The 15,608-nt window shown below is 43.1% G+C and overlaps 2 protein-coding genes across 3 annotated transcripts in view; both read left to right on the forward strand.

Annotated features, from left to right (window-relative positions):
* Positions 1–2,119, forward strand: part of LOC115174063 (DENN domain-containing protein 3) — a 35,123-nt gene extending 33,004 nt beyond the window's left edge. For both annotated transcript variants that reach the window (XM_029732706.1, XM_029732707.1), the window contains 2 exons: positions 85–222; positions 1,247–2,119. In XM_029732706.1, the coding sequence (XP_029588566.1) occupies positions 85–222; positions 1,247–1,441 (333 nt within the window). In that variant the 3' untranslated portion in view covers positions 1,442–2,119. The remainder of the gene's footprint in view (positions 1–84; positions 223–1,246) is intronic.
* Positions 2,120–7,787: 5,668 nt separating this feature from the next.
* The window catches only part of LOC115174064 (focal adhesion kinase 1-like), a 230,923-nt gene continuing 223,102 nt past the window's right edge, over positions 7,788–15,608 (forward strand). The window contains exon 1 of the mRNA XM_029732721.1: positions 7,788–7,962. The gene's annotated coding sequence lies outside the window, so the exon portion shown is untranslated. The remainder of the gene's footprint in view (positions 7,963–15,608) is intronic.

Below are 15,608 nucleotides of genomic sequence, written 5' to 3' on the forward strand. Positions count from 1 at the left end.
GCCTACTGTGATCAGTGAGGTCTGTGCTACTTTGACATGGTATGAGGGTGATGAAGGACTGGTGTTGTGTGCTATGTGTTTCAGAAGGAGCAGCTGTGGACGGCCTGTATAGACGTAGGGGAGCTGTGTGTGTGGCACCTCGCGGAGCTCACCAAGCCCTTCCAGAGGATCCAGTTGCCCGACTGTGCAGGTGTCACCTGCCTCATCAAGGTCAAAAACCAGGTGAGATTATCTGCAGACTGCATTGTTGACCGATAATTAGAATGCTTTGATTCTACTCTACTGTCATTTCCTTTAAAGCACATTGCTTGAGTACTCTACTGTAGTTTCCATTAAAGAGCATTCCTTGAGTACTCTACTGTAGTTTCCATTAAAGAGCATTCCTTGAGTACTCTACTGTAGTTTCCATTAAAGAGCATTCCTTGAGTACTCTATTGTAGTTTCCATTAAAGAGCATTCCTTGAGTACTCTACTGTAGTTTCCATTAAAGAGCATTCCTTGAGTACTCTATTGTAGTTTCCATTAAAGAGCATTCCTTGAGTACTCTATTGTAGTTTCCATTAAAGAGCATTGTTTGAGTACTCTATTGTAGTTTCCATTAAAGGGCATTGTTTGAGTACTCTATTGTAGTTTCCATTAAAGGGCATTCCTTGAGTACTCTACTGTAGTTTCCATTAAAGAGCATTCCTTGAGTACTCTATTGTAGTTTCCATTAAAGAGCATTCCTTGAGTACTCTACTGTAGTTTCCATTAAAGAGCATTCCTTGAGTACTCTATTGTAGTTTCCATTAAAGAGCATTCCTTGAGTACTCTATTGTAGTTTCCATTAAAGAGCATTCCTTGAGTACTCTACTGTAGTTTCCATTAAAGAGCATTCCTTGAGTACTCTATTGTAGTTTCCATTAAAGGGCATTGTTTGAGTACTCTACTGTAGATTCCATTAAAGGGCTTGAGTACTCTTATTGTAGTTTCCATTAAAGGGCTTGAGTACTCTACTGGACTACTAGATACACTAATTACAGTTCGCACTGTATTTAGGTATTCTATTATGTGAAAGTATTCATTGGTCCAAATCAGCCTTGGTTCCCCTTCCCGCTTTTCAGCTTTTTAAAATGTTATGCATAATAGATCATTCATAGCACAATGCATTCTGACATACTGCCCATTGTCAATTTAACATGTCTTATTAAAAACAGAGATGTCTCTTATTGGTCATTAAAGCACATCTTTTACCCTGTCCTGTCAGATCTGGGTTGGCAGCCGGAGCTCGGGGAAGTCCAGAGGGAAGATCTACGTAGTGGATACCCAGCGACACACTGTGGAGAAGGAGCTGGTAGCTCACACAGACTGTGTCCAGGCACTGTGCTCCGCAGAGGACCGCTATGTGCTGAGTGGCGCGGCCCGCGAGGATGGGAAGATAGCCATCTGGAAAGTGGAGTAACTGGAGTGGAAATTCAATACTGCCCCCTGGTGCCTTGGGTTCAGAACAGGGTCGTGTTCATTAGGAACCAAACGGTAGAAAATGGACTGAAACAGAGAGCGGCTACATGGGCCAATAAAAAACACTCTTTTTCGTTTTCTGTTGAAAAAGGTTTCGCTACGTGGTGCTCTAATAACCCAGGTTATTGTGAACAGTTGGGAAATGTACTTGTCGTGATTTTAGACTGCCTGTGGATGGATGACTGACCCAAAGACAAAATAAGGGGTCTTCCCCATGATTGCATCGGGTTTTTGTATTGCTGCTCATTAGAACTAAAGTAATTTGTCCAACCTATAGTTAAATACCTCTTTGTTTATGTTCAGCAGTGTTAACTGCTTATTTTAATATTAACATCTAAGGAGGAGCCTTAACTTTTTATATTGGAACTACAGTAGAGATGCATGATAAGTGATTCCTAACCATATGAATATTTTATATTTAATCTATATGGTTTTTTGTTGTTGTTGTAAATATACCTTTTTGTATGTTTTAATACACAATAATACATTTTTGTATTGTTTACTGGTGTTATTAAAAATGTATTATTAAAAATGTATGAATGAAGACTTTATTTGGCTCTGCATGTAACATGACAAACTATTTTCCAAACATTTCAATGAAAAAGTGAAATATTCACCATAAATAGAAGTTTCATGTGTATTCTGTATATGCTTTTGTCACCAGGGGGCAGTATAACATCTTAGCTTTAAATTGACATCCCAAAGCTGTCCTCTGTAAACCCACGTCATGAGATTTGACTTCTTTGTATTGTACTGACTGAAACCAAGGACTTTTATCATTATTTCTATATAGCGATTTGACTGTGATGCTAAGGCCAGGTGTTTTTGTATAATCTTGGGAATTATAACATTTTAACCCACTTGGCCCATATTCAATCAGATATAATAATTTGTCTGCCTTCATGCAGTACAGTCAGATCTGTATTAAATCCCATTACGGTGGCTACAGGGAAGCCCGTCTCTTCATAATCTGAGAATCCTCTCAATCACACCAGCAGATGTCAAAATCATCGAAATCATCATCCAAATGCCAGTGTTCCAATTATAATTCTCCAACTGTCCCCAGCTGTACGAATATAAATCCCTCTCCTCTCGGTGCTTATACAATGCAGCACAGAAACATAATCACAGACCACATTTTTAATTCAGCTGCAGATTATTCTTTTACGATGTGGTTTCCTCAGATTTAGCCGGATTGGAATTTACCCAATGGGTTTCAAATGCCATCTCTTTTACTCATAACTACAAGTTACTTTGAGTTGTAGTAATTGAATCCAGGGATGTGGAAGACTGATGACGCCGAAAATACCAGGACTAGATTACACAGGGCACTGTTGAATCATGCATTTCTATCCACAGATAAAGTGACAGCAATAAGATTAGTTTAGTCCAACACACACATAGAACAGGAAGGCTCCTCCCATCACAGGCAGATTTTACTTCCCAGAAGAATTCATGTATGTTTGTGGGCAGATGTGTAAACAAAAGATACTGTATAAACATGAAGATGTAGGCACTTATGTGTTTACTGAATACACTTGTGCGTCCAAAATTGCAACCTATAATGTTAAAAGTGCACTAATTTAGTCCAGGGCCCAGTTTCCCAAAAGAACCATAGCATCCTATGGTTCTAAATTGAACTTAGCCTTAAGATGCTATTGGGAAACCAGGCCCTGGGCCCTTGTCAAAAGTAATGAGCTACAGGAAATAGGATGCCATTTGGGACTGTGTTCTGGTTGATGTTCCTGTAGGGTTTCTCCGTATTGGCTAAAAGTGGGGGCATTTTTTTTATCACTATTTGTATTTACAGTAAATAGCCAATAAATCTTGAAGATGAAAATGACAGATTTTATTATACCCAGGGAAACTGGATACCACAGAAACGGTACATTACCAATCAAGCAAAGTTATGAAAGAAGGCCATGTGGCACCATCACCCTGACCTGGGTCTCTGTCATTTTCCTGTTTCCTGTTAACCATGAGGATTGGATGATTCCCTATTCCAAGGGATACTCTGTTTTCAGGTTGTCCAGACTTTTAGAACTAACATTGTGTGGGTTGGTGATTGTCCATGACAAATTGGAATCTGCCTCTTATGAGCCAGAACTGAGCGCTGCTGAGTGAACAACCATTTGCTAGAGGCTACTTATGGAAAGAATCAGAGAGAGATGTATGTGGCAGTTGAACTGAGAGGGTTTTTTTATTGTGTGTGTTTCATATGGATAGAACTCTACTACCATATGCAGTGTATAGACCATCTATTAAATCAATTTGATGGGCAAAATAAATGACTGAGGTAAATGTCTCTGCGTAGTTCAGGAAACGGTGGATACCAGTAGTTGTATTACGCTAACTTTGATCTGTGCATAGTTCAGGCAACGGTGGGTATCGGTAGTTGTATTGAACTTGCATTGAGTCTCTCTTTATCAAGAGTCCCCACCATCAGAAATACTGTATTACACACGATATGGTGTGGGCTGTGGTGACATTATGTTTCCCTATATTGAATAGATACCACAGTTAGAGCACATAATGCATAATAACAAACTCAGCAAAAAAAGAAACGTCCCTTTTTCAGGACCCTGTCTTTCAAAGATAATTCATAAAAATCTTAATAACTTCACAGATCTTCATTGTAAAGGGTTCAAACACTGTTTCCCATGCTTGTTCAATGAACCATGAACAATTGATGAACATGCACCTGTGGAACGGTCGTTAAGACACTAACAGCTTACAGACGGTAGGCAATTAAGGTCACAGTTATGAAAACGTAGGACACAAAAGAGGCCTTTCTACTGACTCTGAAAAACACCAAAAGAAAGATGCCCAGGGTCCCTGCTCATCTGCGTGAACGTGCCTTAGGCATACTGCAAGGAGGCATGAGGACTGCAGATGTGACCAGGGCAATAAATTGCAATGTCCGTACTGTGAGACGCCTAAGACAGCGCTACAGGGAGACAGGACGGACAGCTGATCGTCCTTTCAGTGGCAGACCACATGTAACAACACCTGCACAGGATCGGTACATCCGAACATCACAACTACGGGACAGGTACAGGATGGCAACAACAACTGCCTTAGTTACACCAGGAACGCACAATCCCTCCATCAGTGCTCAGACTGTCTGCAAAAGGCTGAGAGAAGCTGGACTGAGGGCTTCTAGGCCTGTTGTAAGGCAGGTCCTCACCAGACATCACTGGCAACAACGTTGCCTATGGGCACAAACCCACCGTCGCTGGGCCAGACAGGACTGGCAAAAAGTGCTCTTCACTGACGAGTTGCGGTTTGTCTCACCAGGGGTGATGGTCGGATTCGTGTTTATCGTCGAAGGAATGAGTGTTACACCGTGGCCTGTACTCTGGAATGGGATCGATTTGGAGGTGGAGAGTCCATCATGGTCTTAGGCGGTGTGTCAAAGCGTCATTGGACTGAGCTTGTTGTCATTGCAGGCAATCTCAACGCTGTGCGTTAAAGGGAAGACATCCTCCTCCCTCATGTGGTACCCTTCCTGCAGGCTCATCCTGATATGACCCTCCAGCATGACAATGCCACCAGCCATACTGCTCGTTCTGTGCATGATTTCCTGCAAGTCAGGAATGTCAGTGTTTGGCCATGGCCAGTGAAGAGCCCGGATCTCAATCCCATTAAGCGCATCTGGGACCTGTTGGATCGGAGGGTGAGGGCTAGGGCCATTCCCCCCAGAAATGCCAGTAAACTTGCAGGTGCCTTGGTGGAAGAGTGGGGTAACATCTCACAGCAAGAACTGGCAAATCTGGTGCAGTCTATGAGGAGGAGATGCACTGCAGTACTTAGTGCAGCTGGTGGCCTCACTGTTACTTTTGATTTTGACCCCCCCCATTTGTTCAGGGACACATTATTCTATTTCTGTTAGTCACATGTCTATGGAACTTGTTCAGTTTATGTCTCAGTTGTTGAATCTTGTTATGTTCATACAAATATTTACACGTGAAGTTTTCTGAAAATAAACGCAGTTGACAGTGAGAGGACGTTTCTTTTTTTGCTGAGTTTATGTTATTTATCTAAAGGGACTTATAGACATACATTTTTAACATATAGGTAGTCCCAGGAATCAAACCCACTATCCTGGTGTTATAAGCACCATGCTCTACCAACTGAGCTACAGAGGACCACATCCCACATTTAGGACTGACGATAAGCATTGAATTACTACTGCAATGACAAGATACCAGTCAAACACTTTCTTTTTACGGTGGCAATACAACAAAAACCCCAAGATTGTGATTTCCAGAAAGGAGAATCAGAGGGAGCGTCAGGTTACCAGTGAACAGGTGCTCCTTGCTTTGCACCCCTCTGATGTGGGGGAAGGGTGGGGTGGGAGTGGTTCCTGGATGGGGTAGTACTGTGGTGTTGGGGTACAGGGGTGATGCAATCACTAAATTATAGCCCTTTTCGTTGATACATTGTCTCCAGGTAATTTGACTCCACTGCATGCACATAGTGTTCGCCCCAATGCACAGATCATGTTATATTCTGATGGTAGGGTTGGAGTGGGGAAATGTGACCCCAGATCTGTAGGCTAAGCTACTTTACGGGCAACTCCTACTACTAGAGATGGAACATCATACTGGTAGTGTGTGCAGAGACTTGGATCCCAATGGAAGGAGTGTAGACGGCTACGAGTAGTATGACAACGACATTAGTCATTCAGTCAAATATACAGTGCATTTTGAATGTATTCAGACCACTTGATTTTTTTCCCACATTTTGTTACGTTACAACCTTATTTTCTAGAATTAATTAAATTGTTTTTTCCCCCTCATAAATCTACACACACACACACACACACACACACACACACACACACACACACACACACACACACACACACACACACACACACACACACACACACACACACACACACACACACACACACACACACACACACACAATACCCCATAATGACCAAGCAAAAACAGGTTCATAAAAAAAAACCATGTATTACAAATAAAAACAGAAATATTACATTCACATAAGTATTCAGACCCTTTACTCAGTACTTTGTTGAAGCACCTTTGACAGCGATTACAGCCTTGAGTCTTCTTGGGTATAATGCTACAAGCTTGGCACACCTGTATTTGAGGAGTTTCCCATTATTCTCTGCAGATCCTTTCAAGCTCTGTCAGGTTGGATGGGGAGCGTCACTGCACAGCTATTTTCAGGTCTCTCCAGAGATGATCAATTGGGTTCAAGTCCGGGCTCTGGCTGGACATTCAGAGACTTGTCCCGAAGCCACTCCTGTGGTGTTTTGGCTGTGTGCTTAGGGTCGTTGTCCTGTTGGAAGGTGAATCTTCACCCCAGTCTGAGGTCCGGAGCAGGTTGTCACCAAGGATCTCTCTGTACTTTGCGCCGTTCATATTTCCCTCAACCCTGACTAGTCTCCCAGTCCCTGCCGCTGAAAAACATCCCCACAGCATGATGCTGCCACCACCATGCTTCACCGTAGGGACGGTGCCAGGTTTCCTCCAGACGTGTATTTTTTTATACACTTGCAAAAATGTCTAAAAACCTGTTTTCGCTTTGTCATTATAGGGTATTGTGTGTAGATTTCCGAATGCACTGTATACATATACACGCAACCTCACAAATTACATAATTAAATATAAACAAAATAAAACTGACCTATAAAAAGAAAATTAAGTAACATCAATAGATGTTTTATTGTCACCTACACAGCTATGTTTAAAATCATACAGTACGATATTATTACATTATTAGCTCACGGTGCAGTAGGTCATTTGAAATATTGTCTGAACAAAAATTCACATTATAGACTACACGGTGACTTCAGGTGTACCCTTTTTTGAAGTTTTAGAACGTTACATTGTAGCCTTTGATGTCACATGTCACAATTAGTGACAATTAGTGCTTGGCCACCACACAATGTATCACCTTGACTTGAAACACGAAACGTTTGAAGTAGAATAATGTTTCAAAGAGATACTTGAGGTTTGGCAGTATGAATGTTGTCTGAGTGTGTGTGGCATTGGCTGCTACAGTTTGTGTAGTTGGGAGTGTAGTTGCTTCAACTATGGGCCAGTTGAACCTGGGTCTGTGCTATCTGAAATCCTTGGGACGTTCCTACCCCATTGACGTTGACGTTTAAAATGGTTAAGGTTATATAAGGGTTATGATTAAGGTTAGGCTAAGGGTACGAGTTAAGGTTCGGGTTTAGGGTGAGGACGTCCCAAGGATCCCGTACAGCACTGACGGTGCTTCAGCGTGTCAGCCATATTGGAATGCTCGGCTCAGGATGGGAAATACAGGACTGGCGGCGAGCCTGGAGTGGTGGGCAGAGAAAGGAGAGCGCACCAACCGATAAGCAACTTCAGTTTTTGACGGATTTAAAACACATATAAACGAGGAATTACACCGGTAAACTAAAGTGAATTATCCGACACGCGAATTGGATAGGCTAACGTGAGTACGGTTATGTTTCTTATATTATATCCTGATGTATAATGTAGGCGACTTCCAGGCGAAGTGTGTGATGGAGCGTCTGCTGTGCTTACACATTGACGTTTCCTCCCATAAAACTACAAGTTGTTTTCCTTATGACTTATCTTTCTGTTGAAGATGGCTAGCTAATATGTCGTTCTCAATCATTGTGTTGTCTTATCAATTGATACTTCATCGCTATAACGTAAGCATATCACACATGTAGCCCATTCAACCTAGAAATGATATTCTTGTCGTCATTCATTAAATCTTCAGGAAAGTACGTTAATCACAATCTCCAGATTGTTTTTATATATACACACAACAATGTCCCCCAATGTGCTCATAAAGTCTTCATTCGTAAATTCCCGTAGTTTGTCTATTTTGTATTCAATGATTGTTAGTGTATTCAGATTATACCTTTCTGAAATATATCGTTTGTATGTTGTAGCTAGGTAACCAAGCTTATGGATGTTTCCTGAAGATGTGTGTTGTTAATTACACCCTTGTGAAGCTTATTACATGTGGATTCTTCTTGTTGTTGTTACTGTTTATACTACTGTAAACCCGAGGCTCTGGAAATTCAAATTACACTGAAGTCCTGTATTTTTAGGACCAGTGAGTCCTTTTATTTATTTATTTCACCTTTATTTAAGCAGGTAGGCCAGTTGAGAACAAGTTCTGAGGGTAAAGATACAGTGTAATCACATATTGTCCAAGTTACTACTTTTAATTTATACATGTATGACTCAATATCTGAAGTTGTTGAAAGGCAATATGACCAGACCTTGGTCCGCTATAATATTGTGTTCATGTTGTGGAGTATCCATTCCCAATGTTTTTCCGGGACATTCCAAATATCTACTTGTCTGCTTGAGACTTACAAGAAACTTTTGTATCAAGTGAGAAGTTGGGACAGTGTTGCACTCAGGGCCTGTATTTACCAAGCGTCTCAGAGTAGGAGTGCTGATCTGGGATCAGGTTCTCCCTGTCCATAATAACCTGCGTTATTATTATCTAAAAGGCAATACAGATCCCAGATCAGAACTCCCACTCCGAGACACTAAAATACAGGCCCAAGTACACTTTCAGAGCCAGGAGGGCAGATTTAGACAGACTTCTTCATGATGACACAAACACTTGACAGTTCGCAATCTAATGGGCTGGCAATGATAAGGGGAATGAAGTGAAACATACAGGCATTGATTGGAGTCATAAATTGCTTGAGGAATTGAATTAATTGATAAGACTCCCAGAGGCTGTGTGTGTGTGTGTGTGTGTGTGTGTGTGTGTGTGTGTGTGTGTGTGTGTGTGTGTGTGTGTGTGTGTGTGTGTGTGTGTGTGAGAGAGAGAGAGCTTGAGCATGTTACATTTTCCACTGAGTAGGCCTAACCTTGCTCATAGCCACCTCAGGCAAGTTCTATTCACAGGCTCTATTCCACATCCTCCCAACTTATTCTGCCTACAGTTGTTTTAGAGGAAGAGGAGCTGCCTAGTGTTGTTTTAGCGACAGACGAAGAGGAGCTGCCTAGTGTTGTTTTAGCTACAGACGAAGAGGAGCTGCCTAGTGTTGTTTTAGCTACAGACGAAGAGGAGCTGCCTAGTGTTGTTTTAGTGACAGAGGAAGAGGAGCTGCCTAGTGTTGTTTTAGCGACAGACGAAGAGGAGCTGCCTAGTGTTGTTTTAGCGACAGAGGAAGAGGAGCTGCCTAGTGTTGTTTTAGCGACAGAAGAAGAGGAGCTGCCTAGTGTTGTTTTAGCGACAGAAGAAGAGGAGCTGCCTAATGTTGTTTTAGCGACAGAGGAAGAGGAGCTGCCTAGTGTTGTTTTAGCGACAGAGGAAGAGGAGCTGCCTAGTGTTGTTTTAGCGACAGACGAAGAGGAGCTGCCTAGTGTTGTTTTAGCGACAGAGGAAGAGGAGCTGCCTAGTGTTGTTTTAGCGACAAACGAAGAGGAGCTGCCTAGTGTTGTTTTAGCGACAGAGGAAGAGGAGCTGCCTAGTGTTGTTTTAGCGACAGAAGAAGAGGAGCTGCCTAGTGTTGTTTTAGCGACAGAGAAAGAGGAGCTGCCTAGTGTTGTTTTAGCTACAGAGGAAGAGGAGCTGCCTAGTGGTGTTTTAGCGACAGAGGAAGAGGAGCTGCCTAGTGGTGTTTTAGCGACAGAGGAAGAGGAGCTGTGTCTAAAGGAGCAGCTGTGACAGGAAGGACAATGCAACAATGTTCTCCAGTTGTACTGCTGCATTCTCCTGTAGATTGGCCAGGATGTAGCCTAGCCTGGCTGCCACACACACACACACACACAATGAAACTGCTCAGGATTCTGCTGAGGAAAAAGGCGTTTTCCCCCAGAATCCTGAGGGACGGTGTGTGTGTGTGTGTGTGTGTGTGAGAGGAGTTGATGTGCTCTGATGCAGCTGTGGCGATTATGTGAATTGTTGTGTTGCTTTTTGACCTGATGATCTAAGTGTGGTGGTGATAAAGAACATGTTTCACAAACAAAGGTATTAGGGGTAGGTCTGCTCTGCTGTTGGCATTTATAATGGCTACGTTGGAGTTCCAGCCTCAGAAACATAATTACAAAACAAAGATGGAGTGTGTGTGCCCATTTCAAACACTTTTTTTTCTAAATATGTTGGGGGTCAGAAGTTTAAATGACAGCTTAACCTGGTGTATTACTTCCACTGGTCGACAGGCAGCATGGTTTCACAACCAGCGTCATGTTGCAGTTCACTCCCAGTTTAATTGACTCCAGGTTCCCTCAGATTACAGCGTGTGTTGGGTTTCATAGCGCTGTGCATTCATAACTCTTTGAACTATCTCTGTGAGTATGGATGGACATATGTGAGCTGATTGAAAACAACATCAACTGTTTTCAGTCTCTCTCTGTGTGTGTGTGTGTGTGTGTGTGTGTGTGTGTGTGTGTGTGTGTGTGTGTGTGTGTGTGTGTGTGTGTGTGTGTGTGTGTGTGTGTGTGTGTGTGTGTGTGTGTGTGATCCTCCTCTATTATAACTGCAGTGTTCCCTGGGATAGCCTAGCAGTATAATGTTGAATTACTAATGTCAAGGATGCCTCTGATTGCTATGTTGGCGCTCACTGAACTGTCATTTTAAGTTAATGGGCATGTTCCTCTGCCAAGTCTACTGGTTGCAAAATTCTGGGAACTTTCAATAAATTTCCCGGTATTCCCGAAATCCCATTTGGAGGTTTCCCGTAATCAGGAGGGAATAAGCAGGAAATCCGGAATCCTCCAACCAGGATTTCTGGAAAACCAGGTAATTTATTGAAAGTTCACGGAATTTTGCAACCCTAGACAGACATTGCTGAAGCATGCCAGCTCTTACAAAGCCTGGATAGGTATTTTACATTGCTATACCAATAATCTGGTGGCTGACTGCACAGTTGATGACGTCACATGCAACTATTGGGGCGTAGACAGGGACGTACTGTTAAATTCAGACCTAGTCTGCATCCTTAATGGCACCCTATTCCCTATGTAGTGCACTACATTTGACCAGGACCCATAAGGCTCTGGTCAGAATTAGGATAGTATGTAGTGAAAAGAGTGCTATTTTGGACGTAGGCCTTGTCTTCTGCAGTGTCTGGGAGATCAGGTGTTGTTCAGCCATTCACAATCTTTAGTTTGAATCCATTCATAAAGCATTTAACACACACAGTCATGTTACAAATACGATACGACCTTAAGTCAAAGCATCACCTTTCACTGGTGGCGAGGAAAATGGTACATTACTTAGAAATATGTCTGATTTATGTGTGTGGTCCTGTGGTGTGTTTTTAAGCATTGTGGGGATGTTGTTACGCCTCTTTCCATTCAAATCATTGTCTAAATATTTTTTAAATAAAAATGGTTCCATGTGTCCCTGGTCTGAAGTTCTCTGTTAGGTATTATGTTGTGGTTTAGATCAGGGATGGGCAACTCCAGTCCTCGGAGTGGTGTCACACCCCCCCCCCATCCCTCCCCCCATCCCTAACAAACACAGCTGGTTTACACTGATTGCATTCTAAACTGAGGATCCTGATTCGTTTATTATTGGAGTCATGTGTGTTAGCTGGGCAAAAGTGTGACACCAATCAGGCCCACAAGGACTGGAGTTGCCCATCCCTGGTTTCGATTAATACAGTAATGTTAATCCTGTACACATTTAATCTACCTCAATGAACACACACCTAACTACCTCCAGGTCCTTTTCCATGACTGGGTTCTTTTGAAAGGGGCTAAAAATGCAGCAAATGTAGGTGGAGGACCTAAAGTCAACCCAACTACTACAGTAGTCTACACTGCCCTACACTCTATGGGCTGACTATGTTAAGTCTCAAGCTAAAGGTCCCAGTGTTCTCTCTCTGGCTGTCTGAATGGAACCCTATTCCTTACATAGGGCACTACTATGACCATAGCCTTATGGGGACTGGGAGTGGAGGGCTGTGGAGGCTGGTCATGTTCAGTGGGGAGAAAAACATGATTTTTTTAAAAACACGGAGGTACTAGTTTAACAGGGAGATAATACCTGAAATTGTATAAGAAGATATTTAGCTGTGGTGTGCTTGTCCAGGGATACGACAAAAATGTGTGCCGTTGGAGGTACTGGGGGACTGGAGTTGGGAACCACTGCGCCGGTGGACACTCCCCCAGCCTGGCCTGCAGTGGCTTTAGCAGGCAGGATGAAGGACCGGAAGAGGAGAACAAACAAAGCAAGCAGACTGCCAGCCATTCTCTTCCATCCAGAGCACCTCAGGGACCACAGAGGAGCCTGGGTAACTGGTGATGAGAGATATACCCCCGCTAGCATTTCTCGTTGCTTTCTTTAGCGGTCACAAATGCAGCAGTAGATCAACTCCCTCTAAAGGTAAATAGAAAACAAGCTACAGTAGGCAGTCAGATCTGTTTTTTACATTTACAGGAGGCACAACCAGAGAAAGCTTATAGTATATAGGCACATCTGTTTTTTAACACGGAAGACCATTGCAAAGTGTCTTCCGGCTGTAGTGGAAAGAAAATAGTCATTGCTTAGCCTAGTTGGGGATGGGTTGTACTGTATAGTACAGCTCACCCACAGTCAGTGTATAGGCTATTTGAGACAGTGAAAGGCCATACAGGAAGGCTCAGGTGGTCAGTCAGAAACCCAGAGGATACTTGAAACCTGTACTGTATGTGTCCAGAATCAGTCTATCTTTAGCTAGCTGCCTGGCTGGCTTCTCAGAACTTCTGTTCCACTGGAAGGCAAGGACCACCCAGCCCCAGCCTCACTGTCATGCTGTCTGCCTGTCTGGATCAGGGGTGAGTCTCACTGTCATGCTGTCTGCCTGTCTGGATCAGGGGTGAGTCTCACTGTCATGCTGCCTGTCTGCCTGGTTTAGGGGTGAGTCTGACTGTAATGCTGTCTGGATCAGGGGTGAGTTTCACTGTCATGCTGCCTGCCTGTCTGGATCAGGGGTTAGTCTCACTGTCATGCTGCCTGTCTGTCTGGATCAGGGGAGAGTCTCACTGTCATTCTGTCTGTCTGGATCAGGGGTTAGTCTCACTGTCATGCTGCCTTTCTGCCTGGTTTAGGGGTGAGTCTGACTGTAATGCTGTCTGGATCAGGGGTGAGTCTCACTGTCATGCTGCCTTTCTGCCTGGTGTAGGGGTGAGTCTGACTGTAATGCTGTCTGGATCAGGGATGAGTTTCACTGTCATGCTACCTGCCTGTCTGGATCAGGGGTGAGTCTCACTGTCATGCTACCTGCCTGTCTGGATCAGGGGTGAGTCTCACTGTCATGCTGTCTCTCTAGTTCAGGGGTGAGTCTCACTGTCATGCTGTCTGTCTGTCTGGATCAGGGGTGAGTCTCACTGTCATGCTGCCTGTCTGTCTGGATCAGGGGAGAGTCTCACTGTCATTCTGTCTGTCTGTCTGTCTGTCTGTCTGTCTGTCTGTCTGTCTGTCTGTCTGTCTGTCTGTCTGTCTGTCTGTCTGTCTGTCTGTCTGTCTGTCTGGATCAGGGGTTAGTCTCACTGTCATGCTGTCTCTCTAGTTCAGGGGTGAGTCTCAATGTCATGCTGCCTGTCTGCTTGGTTTAGGGGTGAGTCTGACTGTAATACTGTCTGCATCGAGGGTGAGGCTGACTGTCATGATGTCTGTCTGTCTGGATCAGGAGGGAGTCTCACTGTCATGCTGTCTGTCTGGATCAGGGGGGAGTCTCACTGTCATGATGTCTTGATCAGTGGAGAGTGTATCCCTGGGTAAGGCTTTGACGGTCATGGTATTTTGTCTGCCGGTGATTGTTAAGCAAAAACTGCCATTCTCATGGTATTGACCGTTAATTAACATACACACATTTAACATCTCTTGGCTTCCATGCATAGCCTACAACCCACTGGTGCAGACCTTTGGGACGTCTACATTTTAAAAAGACTAATAAATCCATTTAATAAAGCCTACACCATCACAATAAATCCATTATTTATTTTATACTGGTCTAAAGAAACATGATATTAAGAAAATTTAGTCTATTTCAGAAGAACAGAATAGCTTACTCTAAGTTGTCCTTATGTTAGGCCCTGATCTGACTATGCCATATGGCTGTGGGCTACTACTAGTCCTTTAACAGACAAGATTTGCTTAGAATTCCGTAGCATTATTTTATAGTATTAAGAATACAATTGAACATAGCTGAATTAAAATAGAAAGGATATTTTCTCCAAATGATTACAGAGGGAGTTCGCACATGCGTCTATTCTGTGTTGAGTGTTTAACAAAGAAACAGTTCCTCCTATATGCTTAATTTAGAGTTATTTATGCAACTTTAGTTGTTCTACAAACGTTGGGCTATATGTTTTGATTTTTAATACATTCTAAGGCTGCATGATGCGACTGATTTGAAAAAAAGTTGCATGAAAAGCATGAGCTCTGCTCCTTGCGCAGGCTGTACACACTTCATCAGTCTCTCATTCACAATTTGACAAGGACTTGATAATACCTCGAATTTCCCTGGCGGCATCCCTCTTGTGTGGCCTTAATGCCCTCTAAAAAAATCCATGCCTTGTGGCCGTTGTGCCCTTCGGCTGAATATAATAATTCGAATTTCCTTCTCCCGGTTGCCAATTGCTGTGCTCCAAAGCAGCTCTCACATGGCTCTCTCAGATATCTCAATTCTTATTAGCTAATGCCCGTCATGTGATCGGGTCCTTCTCACAGGCATCTCAGCTCTGAAGTAGGCTACAAGTGAAGACAGACACATCAGGGATGCAACTGCGTGCGTCCTTCTTATTGAATTCCGAGGCGCATATTGAAGATGTTAGAAATGTCCATATTTCATCGGCCAACAAGATGAGTAGGCCTAACGAACAGCAAAAACACTAGCCTATGTCAATCTACTATCCCCCATAGTACAAAAGTTGATCTATTCTATTGGTCAAGTTGTCCTTCTGGGCGAGAAAGGAATATTCCAAACATACTCTGGGACAGTTGTGGGATGTGATAGATCCCAAATGAATACAACCACTAGCATCAACAAAAACATTTTTAAAAACAATGAGGCTGATGCAACAGATCAGAACGTTTAGCTTAATGTTGATAAACTATTAGGCTATTTCTTCACATTATAAGCGCAGCAATGTGCACACTGCAGTAGACCT

Source organism: Salmo trutta, chromosome 34, assembly GCF_901001165.1.
Source record: "Salmo trutta chromosome 34, fSalTru1.1, whole genome shotgun sequence".
Taxonomy (NCBI): Eukaryota; Metazoa; Chordata; class Actinopteri; order Salmoniformes; family Salmonidae; genus Salmo; species Salmo trutta.